The sequence below is a fragment of the Oncorhynchus nerka genome, linkage group LG18, assembly GCF_034236695.1.
Source record: "Oncorhynchus nerka isolate Pitt River linkage group LG18, Oner_Uvic_2.0, whole genome shotgun sequence".
In the NCBI taxonomy this organism is placed as follows: domain Eukaryota; kingdom Metazoa; phylum Chordata; class Actinopteri; order Salmoniformes; family Salmonidae; genus Oncorhynchus; species Oncorhynchus nerka.
In genome coordinates, this window is record NC_088413.1 from 12,522,093 (window position 1) to 12,535,484 (window position 13,392).

Sequence of the window (13,392 nt, forward strand, 5' to 3'; positions counted from 1 at the left end):
TATTAAAGGATACTGGATTTTAAAGGATATTAAAGGATACTGGATATTAAAGGATACTGGACATTAAAGGATACTGGATATTAAAGGATACTGGACATTAAAATATACTGGATATTAAAGGATACTGGACATTAAAGGATACTGGAAATTAAAGGATATTAAAGGATACTGGATATTAAAGGATATTAAAGGATACTGGATATTAAAGGATACTGGACATTAAAGGATATTGGATATTAAAGGATATTAAAGGATATTGGATATTAAAGGATACTGGATATTAAAGGATACTGGATATTAAAGGATACTGGATATTAAAGGATATTGGATATTAAAGGATATTAAAGGATATTGGATATTAAAGGATACTGGACAATAAAGGATACTGGACATTAAATGATACTGGATATTAAAGGATACTGGACATTAAAGGATACTGGATATTAAAGGATACTGGATATTAAAGGATACTGGACATTAAATGATATTAAAGGATACTGGATATTAAAGGATATTGGATATTAAAGGATACTGGATATTAAAGGATATTAAAGGATACTGGATATTAAAGGATATTAAAGGATACTGGATATTAAAGGATACTGGATATTAAAGGATACTGGACATTAAAGGATACTGGACATTAAAGGATACTGAATATTAAAGGATACTGGACATTAAAGGATATTAAAGGATACTGGATATTAAAGGATATTGGATATTAAAGGATACTGGATATTAAAGGATATTGGATATTAAAGGATACTGGACATTAAAGGATACTGGATATTAAAGGATACTGGACATTAAAGGATACTGGATATTAAAGGATACTGGATATTAAAGGATACTGGACATTAAAGGATACTGGACATTAAAGGATACTGGATATTAAAGGATATTAAAGGATACTGGATATTAAAGGATATTAAAGGATACTGGATATTAAAGGATACTGGATATTAAAGGATATTAAAGGATACTGGATATTAAAGGATACTGGACATTAAAGGATACTGGACATTAAAGGATACTGGATATTAAAGGATATTAAAGGATACTGGACATTAAAGGATACTGGATATTAAAGGGCATTAAAGGATACTGGATATTAAAGGATATTAAAGGATACTGGATATTAAAGGATACTGGACATTAAAGGATACTGAATATTAAAGGATACTGGATATTAAAGGATACTGGACATTAAAGGATACTGGACATTAAAGGATACTGGATATTAAAGGATATTAAAGGATACTGGACATTAAAGGATACTGGATATTAAAGGATATTAAAGGATACTGGATATTAAAGGATATTAAAGGATACTGGATTTTAAAGGATATTAAAGGATACTGGATATTAAAGGATACTGGACATTAAAGGATACTGGATATTAAAGGATACTGGACATTAAAATATACTGGATATTAAAGGATACTGGACATTAAAGGATATTAAAGGATACTGGATATTAAAGGATATTAAAGGATACTGGATATTAAAGGATACTGGACATTAAAGGATACTGGACATTAAAGGATACTGGATATTAAAGGATACTGGACATTAAAGGATACTGGACATTAAAGGATACTGGATATTAAAGGATATTAAAGGATATTGGATATTAAAGGATATTAAAGGATATTGGATATTAAAGGATACTGGACAATAAAGGATACTGGACATTAAATGATACTGGATATTAAAGGATACTGGACATTAAAGGATACTGGATATTAAAGGATACTGGATATTAAAGGATACTGGACATTAAAGGATATTAAAGGATACTGGATATTAAAGGATATTGGATATTAAAGGATACTGGATATTAAAGGATATTAAAGGATACTGGATATTAAAGGATATTAAAGGATACTGGATATTAAAGGATACTGGATATTAAAGGGCATTAAAGGATACTGGATATTAAAGGATACTGGACATTAAAGGATACTGGACATTAAAGGATACTGAATATTAAAGGATACTGGACATTAAAGGATATTAAAGGATACTGGATATTAAAGGATATTGGATATTAAAGGATACTGGATATTAAAGGATATTGGATATTAAAGGATACTGGACATTAAAGGATACTGGATATTAAAGGATACTGGACATTAAAGGATACTGGATATTAAAGGATATTAAAGGATATTGGATATTAAAGGATACTGGACAATAAAGGATACTGGACATTAAATGATACTGGATATTAAAGGATACTGGACATTAAAGGATACTGGATATTAAAGGATACTGGATATTAAAGGATACTGGACATTAAATGATATTAAAGGATACTGGATATTAAAGGATATTGGATATTAAAGGATACTGGATATTAAAGGATATTAAAGGATACTGGATATTAAAGGATATTAAAGGATACTGGATATTAAAGGATACTGGATATTAAAGGATACTGGACATTAAAGGATACTGGACATTAAAGGATACTGAATATTAAAGGATACTGGACATTAAAGGATATTAAAGGATACTGGATATTAAAGGATATTGGATATTAAAGGATACTGGATATTAAAGGATATTGGATATTAAAGGATACTGGACATTAAAGGATACTGGATATTAAAGGATACTGGACATTAAAGGATACTGGATATTAAAGGATACTGGATATTAAAGGATACTGGACATTAAAGGATACTGGACATTAAAGGATACTGGATATTAAAGGATATTAAAGGATACTGGATATTAAAGGATATTAAAGGATACTGGATATTAAAGGATACTGGATATTAAAGGATATTAAAGGATACTGGATATTAAAGGATACTGGACATTAAAGGATACTGGACATTAAAGGATACTGGATATTAAAGGATATTAAAGGATACTGGACATTAAAGGATACTGGATATTAAAGGGCATTAAAGGATACTGGATATTAAAGGATATTAAAGGATACTGGATATTAAAGGATACTGGACATTAAAGGATACTGAATATTAAAGGATACTGGATATTAAAGGATACTGGACATTAAAGGATACTGGACATTAAAGGATACTGGATATTAAAGGATATTAAAGGATACTGGACATTAAAGGATACTGGATATTAAAGGATATTAAAGGATACTGGATATTAAAGGATATTAAAGGATACTGGATTTTAAAGGATATTAAAGGATACTGGATATTAAAGGATACTGGACATTAAAGGATACTGGATATTAAAGGATACTGGACATTAAAATATACTGGATATTAAAGGATACTGGACATTAAAGGATACTGGAAATTAAAGGATATTAAAGGATACTGGATATTAAAGGATATTAAAGGATACTGGATATTAAAGGATACTGGACATTAAAGGATATTAAAGGATACTGGATATTAAAGGATACTGGATATTAAAGGATACTGGACATTAAAGGATACTGGACATTAAAGGATACTGGATATTAAAGGATACTGGACATTAAAGGATACTGGACATTAAAGGATACTGGATATTAAAGGATATTAAAGGATATTGGATATTAAAGGATATTAAAGGATATTGGATATTAAAGGATACTGGACAATAAAGGATACTGGACATTAAATGATACTGGATATTAAAGGATACTGGACATTAAAGGATACTGGATATTAAAGGATACTGGATATTAAAGGATACTGGACATTAAAGGATACTGGACATTAAAGGATACTGGATATTAAAGGATACTGGACATTAAAGGATACTGGATATTAAAGGATACTGGATATTAAAGGATACTGGACATTAAAGGATACTGGACATTAAAGGATACTGGATATTAAAGGATACTGGACATTAAAGGACACTGGATATTAAAGGATACTGGATATTAAAGGATACTGGATATTAAAGGATACTGGATATTAAAGGATACTGGACATTAAAGGATACTGGATATTAAAGGATACTGGACATTAAAGGATACTGGATATTAAAGGATACTGGACATTAAAGGATATTAAAGGATACTGGATTTTAAAGGATATTAAAGGATACTGGATATTAAAGGATACTGGACATTAAAGGATACTGGATATTAAAGGATACTGGACATTAAAATATACTGGATATTAAAGGATACTGGACATTAAAGGATACTGGAAATTAAAGGATATTAAAGGATACTGGATATTAAAGGATATTAAAGGATACTGGATATTAAAGGATACTGGACATTAAAGGATATTGGATATTAAAGGATATTAAAGGATATTGGATATTAAAGGATACTGGATATTAAAGGATACTGGATATTAAAGGATACTGGATATTAAAGGATATTGGATATTAAAGGATATTAAAGGATATTGGATATTAAAGGATACTGGACAATAAAGGATACTGGACATTAAATGATACTGGATATTAAAGGATACTGGACATTAAAGGATACTGGATATTAAAGGATACTGGATATTAAAGGATACTGGACATTAAATGATATTAAAGGATACTGGATATTAAAGGATATTGGATATTAAAGGATACTGGATATTAAAGGATATTAAAGGATACTGGATATTAAAGGATATTAAAGGATACTGGATATTAAAGGATACTGGATATTAAAGGATACTGGACATTAAAGGATACTGGACATTAAAGGATACTGAATATTAAAGGATACTGGACATTAAAGGATATTAAAGGATACTGGATATTAAAGGATATTGGATATTAAAGGATACTGGATATTAAAGGATATTGGATATTAAAGGATACTGGACATTAAAGGATACTGGATATTAAAGGATACTGGACATTAAAGGATACTGGATATTAAAGGATACTGGATATTAAAGGATACTGGACATTAAAGGATACTGGACATTAAAGGATACTGGATATTAAAGGATATTAAAGGATACTGGATATTAAAGGATATTAAAGGATACTGGATATTAAAGGATACTGGATATTAAAGGATATTAAAGGATACTGGATATTAAAGGATACTGGACATTAAAGGATACTGGACATTAAAGGATACTGGATATTAAAGGATATTAAAGGATACTGGACATTAAAGGATACTGGATATTAAAGGGCATTAAAGGATACTGGATATTAAAGGATATTAAAGGATACTGGATATTAAAGGATACTGGACATTAAAGGATACTGAATATTAAAGGATACTGGATATTAAAGGATACTGGACATTAAAGGATACTGGACATTAAAGGATACTGGATATTAAAGGATATTAAAGGATACTGGACATTAAAGGATACTGGATATTAAAGGATATTAAAGGATACTGGATATTAAAGGATATTAAAGGATACTGGATTTTAAAGGATATTAAAGGATACTGGATATTAAAGGATACTGGACATTAAAGGATACTGGATATTAAAGGATACTGGACATTAAAATATACTGGATATTAAAGGATACTGGACATTAAAGGATACTGGAAATTAAAGGATATTAAAGGATACTGGATATTAAAGGATATTAAAGGATACTGGATATTAAAGGATACTGGACATTAAAGGATATTAAAGGATACTGGATATTAAAGGATACTGGATATTAAAGGATACTGGACATTAAAGGATACTGGACATTAAAGGATACTGGATATTAAAGGATACTGGACATTAAAGGATACTGGACATTAAAGGATACTGGATATTAAAGGATATTAAAGGATATTGGATATTAAAGGATATTAAAGGATATTGGATATTAAAGGATACTGGACAATAAAGGATACTGGACATTAAATGATACTGGATATTAAAGGATACTGGACATTAAAGGATACTGGATATTAAAGGATACTGGATATTAAAGGATACTGGACATTAAAGGATATTAAAGGATACTGGATATTAAAGGATATTGGATATTAAAGGATACTGGATATTAAAGGATATTAAAGGATACTGGATATTAAAGGATATTAAAGGATACTGGATATTAAAGGATACTGGATATTAAAGGGCATTAAAGGATACTGGATATTAAAGGATACTGGACATTAAAGGATACTGGACATTAAAGGATACTGAATATTAAAGGATACTGGACATTAAAGGATATTAAAGGATACTGGATATTAAAGGATATTGGATATTAAAGGATACTGGATATTAAAGGATATTGGATATTAAAGGATACTGGACATTAAAGGATACTGGATATTAAAGGATACTGGACATTAAAGGATACTGGATATTAAAGGATACTGGATATTAAAGGATACTGGACATTAAAGGATACTGGACATTAAAGGATACTGGATATTAAAGGATACTGGACATTAAAGGATACTGGATATTAAAGGATATTAAAGGATACTGGATTTTAAAGGATATTAAAGGATACTGGATATTAAATGATATTAAAGGATACTGGATATTAAAGGATACTGGATATTAAAGGATATTAAAGGATACTGGATATTAAAGGATATTAAAGGATACTGGATATTAAAGGATACTGGATATTAAAGGATATTAAAGGATACTGGATATTAAAGGATATTAAAGGATACTGGATATTAAAGGATATTAAAGGATACTGGATATTAAAGGATACTGGATATTAAAGGATATTAAAGGATACTGGATATTAAAGGATACTGGACATTAAAGGATACTGGACATTAAAGGATACTGGATATTAAAGGATATTAAAGGATACTGGATATTAAAGGATACTGGACATTAAAGGATACTGGATATTAAAGGATATTAAAGGATACTGGATATTAAAGGATACTGGACATTAAAGGATACTGGATATTAAAGGATATTAAAGGATACTGAATATTAAAGGATACTGGATATTAAAGGATACTGAATATTAAAGGATACTGGATATTAAAGGATACTGAATATTAAAGGATACTGGATATTAAAGGATACTGGACATTAAAGGATATTAAAGGATACTGGACATTAAAGGATACTGGACATTAAAGGATACTGGATATTAAAGGATATTAAAGGATACTGGACATTAAAGGATACTGGATATTAAAGGGCATTAAAGGATACTGGATATTAAAGGATATTAAAGGATACTGGATATTAAAGGATACTGGATATTAAAGGATACTGGATATTAAAGGACAACTGGATATTAAAGGATACTGGACATTAAAGGATACTGGATATTAAAGGATACTGGATATTAAAGGATACTGGATATTAAAGGATACTGGATATTAAAGGATTCTGGATATTAAAGGATACTGGATATTAAAGGATACTGGATATTAAAGGATTCTGGATATTAAAGGATACTGGATATTAAAGGATATTAAAGGATACTGGATATTAAAGGACATTAAAGGATACTGGATATTAAATGATATTAAAGGATACTGGATATTAAAGGATATTAAAGGATACTGGACATTAAAGGATACTGGATATTAAAGGACATTAAAGGATACTGGACATTAAAGGATACTGGATATTAAAGGATATTAAAGGATACTGGATATTAAAGGATATTAAAGGATACTGGATATTAAAGGATATTAAAGGATATTAAAGGATACTGGATATTAAAGGACATTAAAGGATACTGGATATTAAAGGACATTAAAGGATACTGGATATTAAAGGATACTGGACATTAAAGGACATTAAAGGATACTGGATATTAAAGGATACTGGATATTAAAGGATACTGGACATTAAAGGACATTAAAGGATACTGGATATTAAAGGATACTGGATATTAAAGGATACTGGATATTAAAGGACATTAAAGGATACTGGATATTAAAGGATACTGGACATTAAAGGACATTAAAGGATACTGGATATTAAAGGATACTGGATATTAAAGGATACTGGACATTAAAGGATATTAAAGGATACTGGATATTAAAGGATACTGGACATTAAAGGATATTAAAGGATACTGGATATTAAAGGATACTGGATATTAAAGGATACTGGATATTAAAGGATACTGGATATTAAAGGATATTAAAGGATACTGGATATTAAAGGATACTGGACATTAAAGGATATTAAAGGATACTGGATATTAAAGGATACTGGATATTAAAGGATACTGGATATTAAAGGATACTGGACATTAAAGGATACTGGACATTAAAGGATACTGGATATTAAAGGATATTAAAGGATACTGGATATTAAAGGATACTGGATATTAAAGGATACTGGACATTAAAGGACATTAAAGGATACTGGATATTAAAGGATATTAAAGGATACTGGATATTAAAGGACATTAAAGGATACTGGACATTAAAGGATACTGGATAGACTGTAGGTGTAGGTGTGTGTTACCTCATATCTGAACCTGTAACAGAGTGTCTCCTCAGCATGGCTCTGCACATAGCGTTGGTCAGGTTGGTGGTGGGTTCTCCGTTAACAGCCAGGATAGTGTCCCCGACGCCCAGCCTCCCGTCCTGACAGACAGACCCTCCACGGACCACTGACCGGATCAACATCCCTGAGCCGTCCTTCATAGCACTCACTGTCAGACCTGTTAACACACACACATATATACCTGTAGTAGCACTCACTGTCAGGCCTGTTAACACACACACATATATATACCTGTAGTAGCACTCACTGTCAGGCCTGTTAACACACACACACATATATACCTGTAGTAGCACTCACTGTCAGGCCTGTTAACACACACACACACACACACACACACACATATATACCTGTAGTAGCACTCACTGTCAGGCCTGTTAACACACACACACACACACACACACATATATATACCTGTAGTAGCACTCACTGTCAGGCCTGTTAACACACACACACACACACACACATATATATACCTGTAGTAGCACTCACTGTCAGGCCTGTTAACACACACACACACACACACACATATATATACCTGTAGTAGCACTCACTGTCAGGCCTGTTAACACACACACACACACACACACACACTATATACCTGTAGTAGCACTCACTGTCAGGCCTGTTAACACACACACATATATACCTGTAGTAGCACTCACTGTCAGGCCTGTTAACACACACACACACATATATATACCTGTAGTAGCACTCACTGTCAGGCCTGTTAACACACACACACACACACATATATACCTGTAGTAGCACTCACTGTCAGGCCTGTTAACACACACACACACACATATATATACCTGTAGTAGCACTCACTGTCAGGCCTGTTAACACACACACACACACACACATATATACCTGTAGTCACACTACAACACATATACCTGTAGTTACACTACAACACATATACCTGTAGTTACACTACAACACACTACAACACATATACCTGTAGTTACACTACAACACACTACAACACATATACCTGTAGTTACACTACAACACATATACCTGTAGTCACACTATAACACACTACAACACATATACCTGTAGTTACACTACAACACATATACCTGTAGTTACACTACAACACACTACAACACATAGACCTGTAGTTACACTACAACACACTACAACACATATACCTGTAGTTACACTACAACACATATACATGTAGTTACACTACAACACATATACCTGTAGTCACACTACAACACATATACCTGTAGTCACACTACAACACATATACATGTAGTTACACTACAACACATATACCTGTAGTTACACTACAACACACTACAACACATATACCTGTAGTTACACTACAACACACTACAACACATATACCTGTAGTCACACTACAACACACTACAACACATATACCTGTAGTCACACTACAACACACTACAACACATATACCTGTAGTTACACTACAACACATATACCTGTAGTCACACTACAACACACTACAACACATAGACCTGTAGTTACACTACAACACATATACCTGTAGTTACACTACAACACACTACAACACATATACCTGTAGTCACACTACAACACACTACAACACATATAGCTGTAGTCACACTACAACACATATACCTGTAGTTACACTACAACACATATACCTGTAGTTAAACTACAACACATATACCTGTAGTTACATTACAACACATATACCTGTAGTTACACTACAACACATATACCTGTAGTTACATTACAACACATATACCTGTAGTTACACTACAACACATATACCTGTAGTTACACTACAACACACTACAACACATAGACCTGTAGTCACACTACAACACATATACCTGTAGTCACACTACAACACATATACCTGTAGTTACACTACAACACACTACAACACATATACCTGTAGTTACACTACAACACATAGACCTGTAGTCACACTACAACACATATACCTGTAGTTACACTACAACACACTACAACACATATACCTGTAGTTACACTACAACACACTACAACACATATACCTGTAGTCACACTACAACACACTACAACACACCTAGTCACAACACATATACCTGTAGTTACACTACAACACACTACAACACATATACCTGTAGTTACACTACAACACACTACAACACATATACCTGTAGTTACACTACAACACATATACTGTAGTTACACTACAACACACATAGACCTGTAGTCACACTACAACACATATACCATAGTTACCTACAACACACTACAACACATAGACCTGTAGTCACACTACAACACATATACCTGTAGTCACACTACAACACATATACCTGTAGTTACACTACAACACACTACAACACATATACCTGTAGTTACACTACAACACACTACAACACATATACCTGTAGTTACACTACAACACACTACAACACATATACCTGTAGTTACACTACAACACATATACCTGTAGTTACACTACAACACACTACAACACATATACCTGTAGTCACACTACAACACATATACCTGTAGTTACACTACAACACACTACAACACATATACCTGTAGTTACACTACAACACACTACAACACATATACCTGTAGTTACACTACAACACACTACAACACATATACCTGTAGTTACACTACAACACACTACAACACATATACCTGTAGTTACACTACAACACACTACAACACATATACCTGTAGTTACACTACAACACACTACAACACATATACCTGTAGTTACACTACAACACACTACAACACATATACCTGTAGTCACACTACAACACATATACCTGTAGTTACACTACAACACACTACAACACATATACCTGTAGTTACACTACAACACACTACAACACATATACCTGTAGTCACACTACAACACATATACCTGTAGTTACACTACAACACACTACAACACATATACCTGTAGTCACACTACAACACATATACCTGTAGTTACACTATACAACACACTACAACACATATACCTGTAGTTACACTACAACACATATACCTGTAGTCACACTATAACACACTACAACACATATACCTGTAGTCACACTACAACACATATACCTGTAGTTACACTACAACACATATACCTGTAGTCACACTACAACACATAGACCTGTAGTTACACTACAACACACAGACATAGAGACCAACACAAACTCAGGTCATGTCATTATAGCTTTTAAAAAAGAGAGAATGTGTTCTCTTCAATTTACCTGGTTTTAGCACAGCTGACACATTTACATTACATTTAAGTCATTTAGCAGACGCTCTGACACAGCTGACACCTCTAATAGTGTCAATGTTTAACACAGCTGACACCTCTGATAGTGTCAATGTTTAACACAGCTGACACCTCTGATAGTGGCAATGTTTAACACAGCTGACACCTCTGATAGTGTCAATGTTTAACACAGCTGACACCTCTAATAGTGTCAATGTTTAACACAGCTGACACCTCTGATAGTGTCACTGTTTTATTAAGACAATGTTCTGAGTGACCCCACAGTGGGGTTTCACCCCCAATAACAGAGGTAATGTTCTGAGTGACTCCACAGTGGGGTTTCACCCCCAATAACAGAGGTAATGTTCTGAGTGACCCCACAGTGGGGTTTCACCCCCAATAACAGAGGTAATGTTCTGAGTGACTCCACAGTGGGGTTTCACCCCCAATAACAGAGGTAATGTTCTGAGTGACTCCACAGTGGGGTTTCACCCCCAATAACAGAGGCAATGTTCTGAGTGACCCCACAGTGGGGTTTCACCCCCAATAACAGAGGTAATGTTCTGAGTGACCCCACAGTGGGGTTTCACAGGTAATGTTCTGAGTGACTCCACAGTGGGGTTTCACCCCCAATAACAGAGGTCAATGTTCTGAGTGACTCCACAGTGGGGTTTCACCCCAATAACAGAGGCAATGTTCTGAGTGACTCCACAGTGGGGTTTCACCCCCAATAACAGAGGTAATGTTCTGAGTGACTCCACAGTGGGGTTTCACCCCAATAACAGAGGTAATGTTCTGAGTGACTCCACAGTGGGGTTTCACCCCCAATAACAGAGGTAATGTTCTGAGTGACTCCACAGTGGGGTTTCACCCCAATAACAGAGGTAATGTTCTGAGTGACTCCACAGTGGGGTTTCACCCCCAATAACAGAGGTAATGTTCTGAGTGACTCCACAGTGGGGTTTCACCCCCAATAACAGAGGTAATGTTCTGAGTGACTCCACAGTGGGGTTTCACCCCAATAACAGAGGTAATGTTCTCTGATAGTGTCAGTGGGGTTTACCCCATAACACCTCTGACTCCACAGTGGGGTTTCAATAACAGAGGTAATGTTTAACACAGTGGGGTTTCACCCCAATAACAGAGGTAATGTTCTGAGTGACTCCACAGTGGGGTTTCACCCCCAATAACAGAGGTAATGTTCTGAGTGACTCCACAGTGGGGTTTCACCCCCAATAACAGAGGTAATGTTCTGAGTGACTCCACAGTGGGGTTTCACCCCCAATAACAGAGGTAATGTTCTGAGTGACTCCACAGTGGGGTTTCACCCCCAATAACAGAGGTAATGTTCTGAGTGACTCCACAGTGGGGTTTCACCCCCAATAACAGAGGTAATGTTCTGAGTGACTCCACAGTGGGGTTTCACCCCCAATAACAGAGGTAATGTTCAAGTGGGGTTTAACAGAGGTAATGTTCTGAGTGACTCCACAGTGGGGTTTCACCCCAATAACAGAGGTAATGTTCTGAGTGACTCCACAGTGGGGTTTCACCCCCAATAACAGAGGTAATGTTCTGAGAGTGTCCAATGTTTTCTGAGGTAATGTTCTGAGTGACTCCACAGTGGGGTTTCACCCCCAATAACAGAGGTAATGTTCTGAGTGACTCCACAGTGGGGTTTCACCCCCAATAACAGAGGTAATGTTCTGAGTGACTCCACAGTGGGGTTTCACCCCAATAACAGAGGTAATGTTCTGAGTGACTCCACAGTGGGGTTTCACCCCCAATAACAGAGGTAATGTTCTG

The 13,392-nt window shown here is 34.2% G+C and overlaps 1 protein-coding gene across 1 annotated transcript in view; it reads right to left on the reverse strand.

The window, feature by feature from the left end:
• si:dkey-92j12.5 (multiple PDZ domain protein) overlaps positions 1 to 13,392 on the reverse strand; it is a 166,460-nt gene that overhangs the window by 62,324 nt on the left and 90,744 nt on the right. Inside the window, exon 17 of the mRNA XM_065004530.1 lies at positions 8,322 to 8,520. Coding sequence (XP_064860602.1) covers positions 8,322 to 8,520 — 199 coding nt within the window. The remainder of the gene's footprint in view (positions 1 to 8,321; positions 8,521 to 13,392) is intronic.